Below are 18,019 nucleotides of genomic sequence, written 5' to 3'. Positions count from 1 at the left end.
ATAAAACATGATTTCCTCTTTGTTGAGTGGCCCTTCAGTACAATTACACAGCAGCTGGTTACCACTTAAAATGTGTGTGTCACAATTGTACTTTTAGGGCCATGTCATGCTGGTCATTGTTGTATAAAGGTACAGTAGAATAGGATTTTTGGTTGCTTCCCTTTCTTGGCAGCTTCTATAGCACTTTCTAGTAATAGAAAAGCTATCCTCTAGCAAAGAGATTTTTGGATTAAAGTCATATACATAAAGTGCACGGTATCTTCCTTCAGCAGTAGGTATTTAAATCACACTCTAGGAGGTAAGTAAATGCAACACAATAGCTTATATTGGTTTTGGAGTCTCTATGACTGCCTTGGCTTGAAAGACGGTTTTTTATTCCTAGTGTTGGAGATTTGGATCATCAATGGTTGTAGTGGGGAGCTTTGCCAGTCCAAGTGACATAGTGAAGTTTCAAATTTTATATGTATTATGAATATATATTCATTATATGTACTTTGGGGGTAAATAATGATTCATTTTGTGGCTCAATAACTCTTAGTATTATTTTGTCCCCTTGCTTCCCTTCTGTACTGACTTCCTTTCTTTTCTCCTATTTAAAAGACTGCTATTTTTGTCTTTTCTTCTTTTATTTTCATTCTTATGTCACTTGTGCACTGCTATATTTCCCTCTCTAGGACCAAGTTTTATTTGGTACATTTTTACTTTCCTACTCCCTGTTTTTACTTCAGGCTATATACTCACATCTGAAGATTTGAATCTTGGAACTATAGATGAGAGAGAATATATACATTTTTCTTTCTGGGTCTGGGGTACCTTAGTCAGTTTTACCTTTTCGATGTTGATCCACTTACCTGCAGATTTCATGATTTCATTTTTTTTTCGTTAGAACTAAATCATCTTGAATCATGTATATGAATCACATTTTCTTATCCATTCTTCAAAGGAGGGACATTTAGGTTATTTACTTTTCCTACATATTAGGAATAGATCATCAATGCACATGACTGAACAGCTCTCTGTGGCATATGCCAAGAATTGATATAGTGATACATGAGTTATGTGGCAGAATTATTTTATCTGTTTGTGAATTCTCTGTACTGATTTCCATAGGGCTACACCAGTTTGCAAACCCTACAACAATGAAATAGGGCTCTGTTTTCCATATATCCTCTCTAACATTTGTTGCTATTTGGTTGTTTTTAATCATTATTTCTGGGGTTTGATGAAATCTCAAAGTTGTTCTGAGTTGCATTTTCCTAATTTCTAAAATGGTGAACATTTTAAAATGATTTCTTAGTTAATATCTTTATAAAAAATCTGTTCAGATATATAACCCAGTTTTTGAATGTGTCTTATTGTTGACTCTGGGTTTTTTTTTTTTTTCAGTCTTTACCAATGTATTAGATGTCTGAAGCAAGAAAGGGGTTCTAACTGTTTCCTGGGCTGACTGTTGATGGTATTGTAGATAGGGGAACCTTTATTTAAGCCACTACTTGACTCCTTTGGGACCTGCAAGTTGGTTCAGTAGGCCTTTAACCTTAACTTTGGAATTCAATTTGCTTGGTGAAGCTATATACAGTGCAAAGACATTTTGTTTTTTAAAAAGATACTTTTATTTTGTATATTGTGCTTGCATGTGTATCTGTGTATTGTGTGCACATTTTGTGTCCATGGAGACCAGAAGAGAGCATCAGATTCCCTGAAACTGGTGATTCATTTTGTTGTGAGCTGCCATGTGGATGATGGGAACCAAAGTCCAGTCCTTTGTAAGAGCAGCTGGTGGTCTTAACTTCTGCACCATCTCTCCAGCCTGGATACCTGAGATTTTGATGTTTATGCTGACTCTATGGAAATCACCAGGGGATTTTCAAACTAATGCTAAAAGTCAAATAGCTATAAGATTAGAATAGGAAATATTCTACTGGCCAATAGTAAACAAGAATGTGTACTAGGTTGACTATTTGTTATAATTAACAAAGATTAAATTCCTTTAAGGGCTGACCTTAAATGAGGGGCTTGGGAAAATAGTATAATACTTAATATGACACCAACAGAGAAGGGTTATGTTTGGGTCATACTTTGTAGAATGTGTAAAGTTTTGATTTGTGAGAATATAGCTCCTGATAAGACAATCACCAGTGCCATTGATAGAATATTATCCATCCCAATGAATTAACAAGAGAAACAAAAAAAAAATTAAAAGAGTCTCAGAAAAGAACATTATAAAAGTAAAAGAGAAAAGAAAGAGGGAATTGTAAGAAATGAAGTGCTATGGTCCATTTTATGTCAAACTTAAAAGTTCCACAGGGTTATTGATAAGTAGGGGGATGGGTGCTCACTTCCAGCTGTCCAGAGGCATCTGTTCATCTCAAAATTCAGAGTTGAGAAGTTACACCTAGTTTGCTAGATGACTGAATCAAAGTCAGAAAAGGGGGTAATCTCCAGCTTTAAATTATTCACTAGAAAAGACTTTGTGCCTTAAACCAACTATGACAGTGCATTTGGTAAGGAGGCAAGTCATGGCCTATGAATGAAACGGACAGGAATTTCTCAAAATGTGTTACTTGAAATAAATAAATAAATAAATAAATAAATAAATAAATAAATAAATATCACTGTCTTCAGGGTGATCATCACAACAGCCATTTTTGCTTTTTCTCTGTTATTGGGTATTTCAGTGGAACTGTATATTATTAAAACCCTGCTTTGTTTTCACTAGTGTCTTGAATTGTTATTATCTTATTTCCAACAAATTGTGATCTAGCCTGACCTGGCCTGACCTTACCATATATTTATTTCAAAGCTTCAAGGAAGACTGGCTGCAAGGTCACAGCACAGTTAATCAACTTTGTCCTGCAAACACAGTGTGTATGTGTGTGTGTGAGTGTGTGCGTGTGTGTGAGTGTGTGCGCGTGTGTGTGAGTGTGTGCGTGTGTGTGAGTGTGTGCGCGTGTGTGTGAGTGTGTGTGAGTGTGTGTGTGAGTGTGTGTGAGTGTGTGTGAGTGTGTGCGTGTGTGCGTGTGTGCGTGTGTGTGTGAGTGTGTGCGTGTGTGTGAGTGTGTGAGTGTGTGTGAGTGTGAGTGTGTGAGTGTGTGAGTATGTGTGTGAGTGTGTGTGTGTGAGTGTGTGCGTGTGTGTGTGAGTGTGTGCGTGTATGTGTGTGTGTGTGTGTGTGTGTGTGTGTTGGGGTGGAGATGAAAGAGTGGCTTGATTTGCTTTTTCCTTGTTGCTGCAGGTACTTTTCTGTCAGTTCTTTTTCAGGACAGACTGCAAGGAGACTCAGACTCCCTTTTGGGACAGAGAAAGGCAGCTAATGGATCTGTAATATACAATTCCTGTATGGAGAGAGATGGGATCATTATTACCTTTTATGGATCCCTTATATATTATTTAATTTTCTGGATGACTCTGTTTTCCTCTATGTAGCCAGCAGTCTGGGAAGTTTTCAGTCTTCCACTGTAGTTTTCTTTCATAAATTAATTCCTCTCCTCCCAAGGCCATACCTTCTACCTTAGTGAGGATTTCTGAATAGAAGATTTAGGCCTCCTGGTATGCCATTCTGTCACTGTCTTTTACACGGAAACTTAACATGATACATCAGAATGTGCAACATACATTCACATACTGCGGAATTGTGTCTCAGCTGCTTGTAGTACAATGAATGATCCTATTATTAATGCCAGCTGATGTCGTAGCCACCTTATTTGATGTAAGGAGGTATAAGTGCATTTCACCATGTTTACCTGAGAACAAAAATCACTTAACAACATTTCTCAGACTGAACCATGTTAAGGAACTCTTCTAGCCTATCACAATTTTGCATAGAAATTTTTTTCTTTTATTAATTATTTTGTTTACATTTTTTTTTTCCCCGGAGCTGGGGACCGAACCCAGAGCCTTGCCAGGGCCTTGCTCTTGCTAGGCAAGCGCTCTACCACTGAGCTAAGTCCCCAACCCCTTGTTTACATTTCAAATGCTGTCCCTGTTCCTAGTCTCCTCTTTGCAAACTCCATCCCCCACCCCTTCCCTTTGCCTCTATTTCTTCCCCAGCAACTCACCCACTTCCGGCTCACCTCTACAGCATCCCCTTTCGCCGGGGCAACAGGCCCTCCACAGGACCAAGCACCTCCCCTCCACTGATGCTAAATAAGGCACCTCACCCATGTATATACACTTTGGTTGTTAGTTTAGTCTCTGGGAGCTCTGTGGGGTCCAGTTAACTGCTACTATTATTCTTCCTATGGGGTTGTAATCCCCTTCATCTCCTTCAGTCCTTCCCCTAACTCTTCTTTTGCAGTCTCCAGGCTTAGTCCAGTGGTTGGCTGTGAATTTCTGCATCTGTCTTAGTCAGGAGCTGGCAGAATCTCTCAGATGAAAACCATGCCAGGTTCCTGTCTCCAAGCTCTTCTTGGCATCAGCAATAGTTTTGGGGTTTGGTTGCTGGATGCTAATGGATTCCAACGTGGGGCAGTGTCTGGATGGCCTTTTCTTCAGTCTCTGTTCCCTTTTTTGTCCTTGCATTTCCTTTAGACAAGAATAATTCTTGGTGAAAAAATTTTGAGATAGGTGGGTGGCCCCATCCTTCCACTGGGGGCCTTGTCTATTTATAGAAGGTGGTCTCTTCAGGTTCTATCTTGCTGTTCTTGTGTATTTCAGTGAATGTCATCCCCATTGGGTCCTGGGATCCTCTCTGGTGTCTGTGAATTTCTAGTGGTTCCCCAGTCTCCCACCTCCACTGTAACTTATTTCTATTTCTTCTGCTAGCCTTCTGTATTCCTCTCCTGTCTCTTCCCATACATGGTCCTGCCCTCTTTCTCCCTTCCTCTCCTCTCTCTCACCCTCTCTCTGCCTCTCATGATTATTTTGTTCCCTCTTCTAAGTGGGATTGAAGCATCCACACTTTGGCCTTCCTTCTTTTTAAACTTTATATGGTCTATAAGTTGTATCATGGGTATTCCGAACTTTTGGGTTAATATCCACTTATCAGTGAGTATATACCTGGTATGTCCTTTTTGGTCTTGGTTACACCACTCAGGATGATATTTTCTAGTTCTATCCTACAAAATTCGTGAAGTTGTCAATTTTAATAGCTGAGTAGTATTTCGTTGTGTAAGTATGCCACATTTTCTGTATCCATTCTTCCACTGAGGGACACCTGGGTTGTTTTCAGGCTCTGGATATTATAAATAAGGTTGTTATGAACAAACATAGTGTCTTGGTTATATGCTGGAACATCTTTTGGGTTGAATACCAGTAGTAGTATAGTTGGGTCTTCAGGTACAACTATATCCAGGTTTTGAGTAACTGCCAGATTGATTTCTTAAGTGGAAATCAGCCTCTAATCCCACCAGCAATGGAGGAGTGTTCCTCTTTCTCCATATCTTGCCAGCATTTGCTGTCACCTGAGTTTTTGATCTTAGCCATTCTGATGCATTCTGAGTATGAGCATGGAAGATCTTTCCCTTTTCTGAGATCTTTGATTTCTTTTTCCAGAGACTTGAAGTACTTTTCAGAGAGATATTTGACTTGCTTGGTTAGAGTTATATCAAGAATAGTTTATATTATTTTTGACTATTGTAAGGGTATTGTTTCCCTATTTTCTTTCTCAGCCCATATATCCTTTGTGTAGAGAAGGTTATCTGATTTGTTGAGTTGATTTTATATCAAGTCCCTTTGTTGAGGTTGTTTATCAGCTGTAAGATTTCTCCTATATAATTTTCGGGTCTTTATGTATAGTATCATATCATCTATAAATAGTGACACCTTGAATTCTTCCTTTCTGATTGGTATCCCTTTGACTTCCTTTTGTTGCCTAATAGCTCTCACTAGAACTTTCAAGTGCCATATTGAACAATAGGGAGAGAGTGGACAGCCTTGTCTTGTACCCGATTTTAGTGGGATTGCTTTAAGTTGGTTTGCTGTATATTGATTTTATTATGTTTAGATATGTGCCCTGAATTCCTGATCTTTCTAATTGAGATATTCAGGTGGTTTTTTTCTTTGAGTTTGTTTATGTAGTGGATTATGTTGATGGATTTCTGTATATAGATCCATTCCTGCATCCCTGGGATGAAGCCTACTTGATCTTGGTGAATGGTAGTTCTGATGTAATCTTGGATTTGATTTGTGATAAATTTATTAAATATTTTTGCATCGATATTCATAAGTCAGATTGGTCTGAAGTTCTTTTTCTTTGTTTGGTCTTGGTGTGGTTTAGGTATCAGCATAACTGTACCTTCGTAGAAGGAATTAGGTATTGTTTGTGGAATAGTTTGAAGCGTATTGGTATTAGGTCTCATTTGAAGGATAGAATTTTGCACTAAAACCATCTGGGCTTTTTTTTTTTTTTTTTGGTTGGGAGACTTTAATGACTACTTCTATTTCCTAGGGATTATAGCACTGTTTAGATAGTTTACCTGATCGTGGATTAACTTTGGTACCAGGTATCTGTCTAGAAAATCATCTATTCTAGATTTTCAAGTTCTGTTGAGTATAGGTGTTTGTACTAAGACCTGATGATTTTTAAAAATTTTCTTCAGTTTTTGTTGTTATATCTTCTTTTTCCTTTCTGATTTGGTTAATTTGGATATTGTCTCTTTGCCCTTTAGTTAATTTGGCTAAGGGTTTATCTATTTTGTGTATTTTCTCTAGAACCAGCTGTTAGTTTTATTGATTCTATATACCATTCTCTTTGTTTCTAACTGGTTGATTCCAGCCCTGAATTTGATTATTTCCTGCTGTCTACTCCTCTTGGGTGTGTTTGCTTCATTTTGTTCTAGAACTTTCAGATGTTCTGTTAAAGTGCTGGTGTAAGGATTTCTCTAATTTCTTTATGGAAGCACTCACAATTGTGAATTTTCTTATTAGCACTGCTTTCATTTTGTCCCATAAGTTTTGGTATGCTGTGTCTTCATTTTTATTTGTTTTCTTTGACTGTTGTGGCAATATCTTCTATGGTATCCTTTATGCCTGAGATTCTCTCTTTTATCTCTTGAATTCCATTAGTGATGCTTACATCTGAAATTCCTGATCTCTTTCCTAAGTTTTTCATTTCACAGTGCCTTCCTTTATGATTTCTTTATTGTTTCTATTTCCAACTTTAGATACTGATGGTTCTGTTTAATTCCTTCACCTTTTTGTGTTTTCTTGTATTTTTTAAGGATTGATGTGTTTTCTCTTTAAGTGCTTATACCTGTTTACTTGTTTCCTCCTGTATAGCTTTAAGGGAGTTATTTACGTCTTCCTTATTTTTGGTCAGAATCTTGCTTTTCAAGTGTGTTAGGATATTCAGGACTTGCTGTGGTGGGAGCACTGGGTTCTGATGGTACCAAGAGGTCTTGGTTTCTGTTGCGTATGTTATTGTGCTTGGCTCTTGCCATGTGGTTATTTTTTGGTATTAACTGGCCTTGCTGTCTCTAACTGGATCCTGTCCGTCCTCTGAGCCTGGTTATTTTGGACATCCTGGGGGTCAAGATATTCCTGGATGTGGGCGTGGGGTTGCCAGAGCATCTTGATCTCTGCACAGGTACATTTTTGTTCCTAAGGAATGATGTGTCTCTGGCAGGGTAGATAAGTCCTGCATCTGCTGGACCCTATGGGGGTCCCAGTTATGCCAAGTATTGGGCTGAAGGTGTGTGTCTCACCTAGGAGCCAGGTTATGATGGATATCCTTGGAATCAAGCTGTCTATGGATGAGGGCAAGAGGAGGAGGCTGAAACACCTGACTTTGCTCCTGGTTGCAGTTTGACTGCATAGAAATTTTTAATGATGTGATTTCAATTTAGGTAAAAAAACAAAAAAAAGTTTGTTCCTTCCTGAGTCTTGAGACAACACAGTATGTAGGCATTCAGTGGATCCCATAGATGTTATATTTTTTGACAGTAGTAATTTACAGATTCATTGGTGTGTTGTGGTATTAATACAGTATTAGAGTCTTAGAGTCTGTATTTCAGGATGATGTATGAATCTTGATGTTCTACATTTCCTCTGTTTTTTTAGGTTTCAAGTCCAGTACTGCTACACATCTAAAACTTTCTGGCGTTCTTCTACTATCTAGTCTTACTGTTCTTCTTTAGGAGCATTTTGGTCAGTTTAGGTTGATATAAAATTGCTTCATGTTGTTGTTGTTGTTGTTCATGCTTTTTTGAAGGATATTTAAGAACAGAAATTCTTGACATGATATTTTTTATTTTCCTTCTAGGAAAAACGCAAAGCTGAGGAAGCTCTCACTGACCTCAGACGTCAGTATGAAACAGAAGTAGGAGATTTACAAGTGACCATTAAAAGGTTAAAAAAGGTGTGTATATGGCATCTAGATATTCTAGAAACATCCTTAGTATCTTACTGTATCTAAGCCATTGTAGTTGGAAAACAATTAGAATTATATTAAAGTAGAAGAAAGAATGACATTTATTAGTTGGTCCATCTCCTTGGAAGAGTTATTTTTAAAGGCCCATCTGACTTTTAACATGTGATTAATAAAAGGTCTTATCCTTGGGCAGTTATTATATTGGTTGCTTTAGTTTTCATTCACTAAGTGCTCTGAGTGAATCCTCTGTTTCCAGTAGAAAGTTTGTACTTTACTGAAACATTTTCTGGGTAAGACATGTATTCATTCCTGTACTTTTTTTTACTTGACTTCAAGCTGCATAGCAGATAATTAGTAAATATTAAGTGAGATAAAAATGTTCCTTTAAGTAGAAAGTTCCATGTAAGTAAATATTAAGTGAGATAAAAAATGTTCTTTTAAGTAGAAAGTTCCATGTCTATCTATCTTCTGATCATTGAGAGTTAAGACAAAAAATTGTAGAAATATGAGCAAGAGCATGTTTAAGTACTAATGAACAGTATCTTTGTGCTCTGTGATTTGTTGACACGTGTTTAGAAGTGACTGTGGAGTGAGGCAGCAGGATAAGGGAGATTTGGAGGCCTGCACCTGCCTTGTTTCAGATGTTTATAGTGTAATTGATATTGTGCTATCAAATTGACATCTCCATATACAGAAACAAAAAAAAAAAACAACAAGAAAAATCCCTCTTACTGATACTACAAGCTGGTCTGTCTCAGGGTTAAGGTTACATCTTACATGTGGTTATTTCTGTAAGTACTGTGAATAGCTGATGTATATTTCATATATATCAAAAGAAATGTATATGACTCCAAGAGAATGTCTCAATTTTGAACATCTATGCCCCAAATGCAAGGCCACTGACATTCATAAAAGAGACTTTTCTAAAGCTCAACACATATATTGTACCCTACACAATAAAAGTGGGAGACTTCAGCACCACACTCTCACCAATGGACAGGTCATTGAAACAGAAACTAAACAAAGACACAGTGAAACTAAAACACTTTTAATAATGAATTATCCTGCCTAACTAGTAATTGATATTTCATCAATTATAGATTATTAAGATCATTCTAATAATTTAAAAACTTTAACTATGAACCATTTTCTGATGATCTTATTAAATAGCTTATAAATAGCTTATTAAAAAATTTATAGGAGAGAATTTTAAGGACTCTCAAAAATTATAAATATTATTTACAGATTATTGTGGCTGTCACTAATTTTTACAACAAATTCTGAGATTCTTGAGTTATTTCTTTATAATTTTTCTCTTGTGAAGTCATCATGGATCTCTCTTTTTTTTTCAAAAATACATCATAATAACCAGTTTTGAATTCAGGTTATACTACACATGCATAGTAACAAAAACAACACAGAAGTGGCATGTAGAAGGACACACAGGTTAATGGACTAACATGTCTATAAGTAGGTCCACAAAGCCACAACCGTCTGATTCTCGCAAAGGTGCTAATATTGGAGAACCAATAAGTTGATATTCATATATAGAAGACTATAACCAGATCTGCTTGCCTCTTGCTCTATAGGAGAGTCAACTCAAAAATGTATATGAAAAGAAAGTTTTCTCTGTCTGTGGAAGGATACAGTAGAAAACAATGCCTGGAAAATGAACCAGTCTTTACCAGACATTAAAACCTGATTAATATTAATCTGGTAGTAATGGTTAGGCACATGCTAGTCATATCACATGATACTTTCTGTCAAGAGGAGGACAGCTCATAGCTAAAGTACATGAGCATGACAAAATATTGTAAGCATTTTGGCTAGTACAGAAAGAAGAGTATTGCAAAGATTACAAAGTGAAACAGAAAGTATTAAGCACAGATGTGTTGTAGGAAATTTGATCACATTGTGAGCCCCAAGAAGTGTGTACTGGACAAACCTGGTGGTGATGTGTCTCAGCCCTACCACACACCTTTTATCCAAGAGCTTTCTGTTTATTGTAAACAGGTTGTTGTGGTCAGCCCCAGCATACACCCTTAAGTCTTCATTTGGCAAGTCAAGATTTGCAATTTTGTTTTAGGAAACAACACACAGGATAAAAAGGAATGCCTATATTCCTTTAGCAAACAAGGAAAGCAAGAATTGCTTTATAGTGGAGTGGTTTTGCAAAGGGCTTTTCTAGTGTTTTAAAGAAAATACATTCAGTAATAAAAGTCCCCCTTCAAATGTTTGTATTATTTAAAACAAATGCTTTAATGTTATAGATTTTATGCCATGCAATGATTTGTAAATCTCAAAGTTTTAAAAATTGAAAACTGCTAGAATTCCCACATTCATGTTCAAGAATATCTCTAAACCTCACCAAAGCACTTCTAAATGAGTTTTGTTTCCTTTTTCAGCTTGAAGAGCAGTCAAGAAAAATAAGTCAAAAGCAAGATGTGACTTCATTAAAGAAACAAATTTATGATTTAACAACGGTAAGAATCATGCTTCACTGGAAAAAATTTATTTCCTGTTTTAGTTACCTTCAATAGGTAAGATAAACCAGTATGACTCAAAACAACTTGGGGACAAAAGTTTATCCCATCTTAGAGCTCTGAGTTACTAATCATCAGGAAAAGTCAGGGCAGGAGGAGAAGCAGAAACCTATGAGGAGCACTGCTTCTTGGCTTGTTCCCATGGCTTTTATTCTTATACAGCCTAGGACCACTTGTCCAGAGATGACACCATTCATATCGGAGGCTTCCATATCAATTATTAATCAAGAAAATATCCAACAGACTTGTCTATAAGTCAGTCTTAAGGAGATGTTTTCTCATTTGAGATTTCCTTTTCCAAAATGACTCTAACTTGAATCAAGTTGACAGAAACCTAACTACAACAGACAGCATGCTTGTGGTATTTAGTTTTTCTGTTTCTGGAATAAAGGCTTAAAGAGAAACTGATACTATAATTATAAAAAGTCTTTGAAATATATTTGAGTAACTGTATTATAAAAGATGTTTCCCTTCAATTATGTACCACTTGCATGGTTTTATTATTTTTTTATGTTTATTTACTTAAAATTATGCACACATGATGTTGAAAACTAGCTTATCTGGCTAACAGTGAATTTGTATGTGTGCCTTCCTCTGCCTTCAGCTTTTCTCTCTGGTCTTTTAAAATTATCTGTTCCTACGTTTATATTTCCTTTCTCTGTTGCAAACATCAATGACATTTACCTTTGCTAAGTTATTTGTTTTGATTTTAGATTAATCTCAAAGATTAAAAGTGTTCTGCGTACTTTGTCTCTTGAGTAGGCATTGCCTAGCTTTCTATTGAATAAACACTATTCAATTTCAGAGAGAACTGGCCTAGCCTCACAGTCTTAGCCTGATGTTATTTCATTGTAGTTGGCTTTACACTTGGATCATGACTTTCATGAAGAGTTGGTGCTTTCTTGGCTTTTCTGATTGTGCTTTTAGTTTCTCTTCTTGAAAGATTGTTTAAATAGAGTTGCTGTTGCTGAAACACTGTGAGCCAAAGCAATTTGGAGAGGTTTTATTTCAGTCACAGATCCATTTAACAATTCATCAGTAGCAGTGAGAGCAGGAACTCAAATAGAGCAGGAACCTGGAAGCAGGAGCTGATGGTGAAGTCATGGAACCCTGCTGTTTAGTAATTTGCTGCCTCTGGGTCCTCAGCCTACCTTTTTTATAGAGCCTAGGACTTCAGGTCAGGAAAAGAACCACCTACAATGAGCTGAGTCCTCCCATATTAATCTAATTAAGAAAATGCTCTGCAGGCTTGCCAGATCCAAAAACTCTAGCTCGGGTCAAGTTGATTTAAAACTACGCAACACAATGACACTCAATCATCTTTGCTATGTCATCTTTTCTGTAAAACTTCTTTATTTCCCCCTGAAAATATTAATTGCAAAGGTCATGAAATGACAGTCTTTATTGGATTGTCTTAATTTTGTTGTACTTTCATATCAACCTAAAATTTCTTTACTTTGAGACGTTCATTATAACATATTTTCTTGACTTAATGAACCCTGAGGGTCATTACACTCAGTGTTTCTTGCTTCTGGGAAAAGTGAAGCAGTACACAGCATAACTGATAATCTTATCTTTCCTCCTTCTTGAAATCTTTTTGTTCAAAGAACAATTATTGATTCAACTATTGCACATTATTACATGAATATTCAAATTCTTAACATTGTTCATTATTCTTGAATGTGGCATTTGTTACCAAAATATGATAGACAAGAGCCAGTCACTGTGATCTAATATGTTACTCTAGACAAACAGACAGGCACGCGCACGCGTGCGCACACACACACACACACACACTTGAAAGTTTGTCTAAATGATTAGATAAGAAACTCTATGTAGGAGAACTTGGTCTCAAACTCAAAGACATCTACCAGTCTCTGCATCAGTGTTGGGATTAAACACAGATTCTACCATGCCCAACTGGTTCTAATTTATTTTCCTGTCCCCTCACCTTTTAAAAAATATTTACTTTTATTTCATTTTTATGGTTGTTTTGTGCTGATACATATCTTTATCATAAAATAAAATAAAAATGAATAAATCTGGTATTCATGAAGGCTAAAAGAGGCCTTTGGATCTTCTGGAAGTGGAGTTACAGATGGTTGTGAGTCACTATGTGGGTTCTGGGAGTAGACCACAGGTCCTCTGTAACATCAAGTGTCCTCAACCGTGGATCCATCTCTCTAGGTCCCTAGCTCTACTTCACATTCTCCCTTTGGCTACTTGACCTTTTCTCTGTTTAACAGCAGGACCTCATAAGCATTTGAATGCTGCCACGGTGCCTTTTATTAGTATAATTAAATATTGGAGGCAGGCTAATTTTATAAGGAAAGGGTTTTATTTAGCTCACAATGGGAAGCATTCAAGATGGTGAGGTGGGGTGGTGGTGTTAACTTTGTTGCAGAGCTGGGGATAGACACTTGGAAAAGGAGCCACAAAGGTAAACAGGAAATAACAAGTGACCTCCAGAAATCATTTGCAAGGACAGCATTCCAACTGACCTAATGAACAGGTTTTTTCACTTTACCTCTTAAAGTTTCCATGCCCCTCCTACACCTGGAAACTGTGCCAAAAATTTGTGGGAGGGGGGTGCACTCCTAAAATATATCCTGCTGCCTTTTTTTCCTGAGTCTCTTCTTTGAGGTGGCATACAGTATCTGGTTTATGTTTTCTAGAAATGTGTTTAAGTCACCTGAGTATTCATAGTTTCCTTGGCCAATTCTTTAATCGTTAATGGTTTCATTTCTATTGTAATTTCATATTCATGAGGTTTTCTGGGAGGGGAAAATAGACCATCTATTTGCATGGTCAAATATTTGAACTGCAAGTGTCCAGTAATTTTTCTTTTAAAGAAAAATGTAAAATTTCATAATTATAACTGTTTATTATTAATTATATTTTTAAGAAAAAAGTTAGATGATGGTATTTATTCTTAAAAGCAACTAACATAACCAACTTTGGGAAGATGTCCGGATACTTAAGGTCTTGCTTAATTTTTCCATTAACGTCAGTGGCTTACTGCCAGTTATAGTTTGGAACAGACAGATGTTGAGTACAAAATGAAGAACAGCTTTAAAGTTTAATAATATACAACATTTGAATATATAATTGGTTTTTTGAGCAGGAAAATATTAAGAACTAAGGAAAGGTAGGTGTTATTTTTATGGTATTGCACTATATAGTGTGTAACAGTAATTTTAATATAAATGTAAGCTGTAATACAGCAGCTGTTTTTCTTTATCCTAGCTAGTTCTCCAGTAATGACAAAGAGGCACCAATATATATTCATTCAGTCAAGCATTGCCAAAATATCTGGGAAGTCATTGATCTATGTTAATCCTCTCGGTTAACTGGCTACCTCCCAGACAAAATCCTGAGATACTTGAGTTTTAGTATATTTCTGGCTCTCTGAACTTCAGATGTATTTTTCCGTGACTTCTCTTCTCCCTCTCCTCAAGGCTCAATCTATCTTACTCTTCTATCTCTCTCCCTCCCCTAGCTGACGGAAGTCCCACCCTATTCTTTCTTATGTGCAGCCATTGTGTGATCAGCTTTTATTGACAAGGCAGAGAGTAAATGGTAAGCATTGTTTACACAAACTTGAGAAAGGAGATTTTTGACAAAAGCATTGAAATGTCGTGTCCAGATTGAAAGAAGATATGAGGGTAGAGAAATCAGCATTTGAATATTACAAGGATAAGCCTTACACAGTGCGAAATAATATTATGCCTACATATTTTAGATGCAAAAAAGCCTGAGTCTAATGCCCCTCATGATTTATTCACTTTAGGAAAATCAAAAACTCAAAAAAGATCTTTTGGAGACACAGACAAATTTAGCCTTTCTTCAGAGTGAACTAGATGCTTTGAAAAGTGATTATGCTGACCAGACTATGAATTCTGAACGGTATGAAACTATTCATAATAGAGGGTCATTCTTTACCTTTGGGGAATATATATTGCTTTGTAAGAATGCTACCTTGAGTGACAGATTTCTGCGTGTGTGTGTGTGTGTGTGTGTGTGTGTGTGTGTGTGTGTGTGTGTAAAGAGTAACCGTTTGAATTACAGGTATCTTAGGCCAGTGTAGGGCTTAAAAATTATTTGTTTCAATGGCCTTGGGAGGAAAATACTGTGGCTTAAAAATTATTTGTTTCAAGTGGCTTTGGGAGGAAAATAATGTATAAAAACAAACCTCCATTAAAAGTGCTTGTCAGATAGGAATTCTGGCCTAAAACAAGAATGAGAGCCATTAACTATTCAGTGCTTTAGTTTTGAGGTATTGATATTAACAACGTAAGTTCACGTAATCAGAGATAGACACTTTTACATGAGAGATACAGTTATATGCATATACAGAGTGAGTAAATTTGGACATTTAGGGGAAAGAGGTTTTATTTATTTTTATTTTCAAACTTTCAGAATTAAGGCATTATAGTATTATTAAGTGGTACAACTTTTACTGCATATATTCTGTCTGAATCCTTACATATAATGAGGTGTGGTTTCAACATATATAAAAGAAACATATGCCACTGCTCTTTAAAAATTTTAAGTTCAGCTGAGAAAGTCAAAACAAAAAGTTAAGCAGTGTACACTGAGGAGGGCCAGCAACACCAGGGCCAGTTTCAGCCTTTGTTAAGGAGCCACAGGAGGTGAATACAAGAGAAAAGATCTGCTGTGTTGGCCAAGCAACAAAGGATCCAGGGACAGCAATATCAGCTGAAGCAAGTAGCAGTGCCACCTACCGGGACCGTCCTTGGCACATTATTAGTGTCTATGGCTTCATCCACATATATCCTCTCTTGTAGGGACCTTTATTATTTCCACTTTACAGCTGGGAGGAACAAAAAGTCTTAAATATGTAAGTTCAAGGAAAATCAGAGAAGCAGGGTCACAGAGAAGAAAGACTAGCTTGGAGAAAGAGAGATGGTTAGATCACTGGTTTGAATAATAAAGAACTTTTTAAAACACAAGAAGTTGATAAGCTAGTTTACAGACATTCTGATAGGGATCATCTTTTTGGCTAAGAAACTAAAATTTCTCTATGCAACTGGCTTTTAACTCAGTAGCAAATGACTAGGTTTCTATAAATGAAGCCTGATAGCTCTTGGGGATTGGGAGATACTGATGAGTTTGCCCATGCCCCATGCTCACACCTGCTATCTCATATAACATATAACATATAATTTTGCAGGGATCTGGAACTAATCCGAGAGTTCAATGAAGATCGAAGTAATCTTGAGAGGCAAATTGAAGTCCTCCAGTAAGTTCTATGAAATGCTCACTGCATTTTAGCCCATTTGTGTTAATGAAACCTGTAACACAACCTGCCATGTCCAGTGTTTAGGTAATTGTCTTCTCATTGCCATACATTTGGCATGGCCACTTCCTTTTCTGACTCACCCCTAACTGAATTATTTCTTTCAGTGAAGTCTGTTCTCAAAATCTCTGCAAGTTAGAAAAGCATATGTCATGTGTTTGTTATATCTGTGAGGAATATAGCCCTCAGCCTCAAGGCTCTCTATTGTGTATCTGGAGAGCTCCTCAGGTCTACACACGAATGAGGTCATAGGATAATGTTTAGTTATTTTTTCTTAGTTTGTTATGCTGACTACAGCTGAATATATATATATATATATATATATATATATATGTATACACACACACACACACACACACACACACACACTTTGGTTTTTTGTTTAAAACACTATTGCTTTAGAAATATTATCCTAAACTGTCAACTTCAAAATAAGTAGTAGTACTTTTATTCTCTGAGGTTCTTTTTCAAGAAACCTTGGTGTTCCTCAATTTGTTCACATATACAGTATTTTCTTTGGTTTTCAATCTTCTAAATGAAATAATGTTGGCTTAGCAAATTTTTCTTCTCCAGTTTTTAATATTCAATAAGTCTCAGCTGTGGAAACTGCAGAGGTCATGTGTTCTATAGACTTATGAGTTCATTTACTCATTAACCTAGTCAATAGCTTTCTCAGTTAACAGCTGTCATGTATGAGGCACCCCTGGAATTGGGGATGGAATAGTGAATAGAAAAAAATCTTTCTTCATGAGTTTAGTAGGGGAGGATGATAGAAACTAGTTGCTCATAGAAGTAAATACATATATATATATATACATATATATCACTATATATATATTAATATAGAATATACAAAGAAATGAATGTATATCACCAAATTTAGAGGAAATACAACAAAAGAAAAGTATATATTTCCCCATGGAGAGCTATGGAAGTTCAATGAATTCTCCGTCCTGGTAGAACTGATAACAGAACTGAGAGATTAAGGATGAAGTGGCTACCAACAGGAAAATTAGATACTCTGTGGGGAAAGGGCTCTGAGATCTTCATTTTTTAGCCAAGGGAAGTGGTTTTTAAATGACTTTCATTATATCCTGTGAGATTCTTAAGTTCATATTTAAGCTCTTAATTAGTCTGAGATCACTAGCCAAGTGTTTGCTTGATATAAAATCCCATCAGGACATGAAGAGGATAGGATGTAGGAATAGCCAGTGTGGTACATAGCACACTGCATTATCCCTGCCTGGGACTGAGCTGTGAGAGCTGGATGATAAAGAACTGCATGAAGCCTGTTGACACAGGAGTTATCAGAGGGAAGAGTGAGTGCCTCAGCCCACCATTTGTTCTTAAAATGCTCCCAGATCTACAGGAAAGTAAACTAATTAATCCGTTCATTGCCATTTATATCTGCTTCTGACTTTGTTTCTGGGTTTTGAAGTGAATCAGAAAATTGCAAGAACTGTGACATATCTGTACATTCTGAATGCCACTGCCTGAAAAAAGTGGGAACATTGATCCCCCAGTGCTTCTTATATATGTTTGTCTAATTCTTCCCATACAGAACAGCTAACCGGAAGCTTCATGATAGTAATGACGGCCTTAGAAGTGCCCTTGAAAACACTTACAGCAAGCTCACCAAATCCTTGGTATTCAGTGTCCCCTTTTTCTGTTCTTTGTCTTGATAAAGTGTTTTGGGGCTTGAAAACTCATCTGATATTTTACGATACCTTCATGTTGGTCTTATAGTGAGACAATCTTAACAGAAAATAAAAGAATAATATTTTTAAATTAATAATATGATCTGGCCATTTGAATAAATAAATGATGCTATCCAAATTCTTAAATTAA

The 18,019-nt window shown here is 36.6% G+C and overlaps 1 protein-coding gene across 7 annotated transcripts in view; it reads left to right on the top strand.

Annotated features, from left to right (window-relative positions):
• Window positions 1-18,019, top strand: part of Rasef (RAS and EF hand domain containing) — a 70,379-nt gene that overhangs the window by 29,422 nt on the left and 22,938 nt on the right. For 6 of the 7 annotated variants that reach the window (NM_001277334.1, XM_039109486.2, XM_039109488.1 and 3 more), the window contains 5 exons: window positions 8,201-8,296; window positions 10,714-10,791; window positions 14,642-14,757; window positions 16,046-16,114; window positions 17,733-17,817. In NM_001277334.1, the coding sequence (NP_001264263.1) occupies window positions 8,201-8,296; window positions 10,714-10,791; window positions 14,642-14,757; window positions 16,046-16,114; window positions 17,733-17,817 (444 nt within the window). Of the gene's footprint in view, window positions 1-8,200; window positions 8,297-10,713; window positions 10,792-14,356; window positions 14,431-14,641; window positions 14,758-16,045; window positions 16,115-17,732; window positions 17,818-18,019 lie in introns of those variants that run through there. The other variant, XM_039109491.2, reaches the window with a different exon arrangement.

The sequence above is a fragment of the Rattus norvegicus genome, chromosome 5 (genome assembly GCF_036323735.1).
Source record: "Rattus norvegicus strain BN/NHsdMcwi chromosome 5, GRCr8, whole genome shotgun sequence".
Classification (NCBI taxonomy): Eukaryota; Metazoa; Chordata; class Mammalia; order Rodentia; family Muridae; genus Rattus; species Rattus norvegicus.
This window is presented reverse-complemented; position numbering and strand designations above follow the sequence as displayed.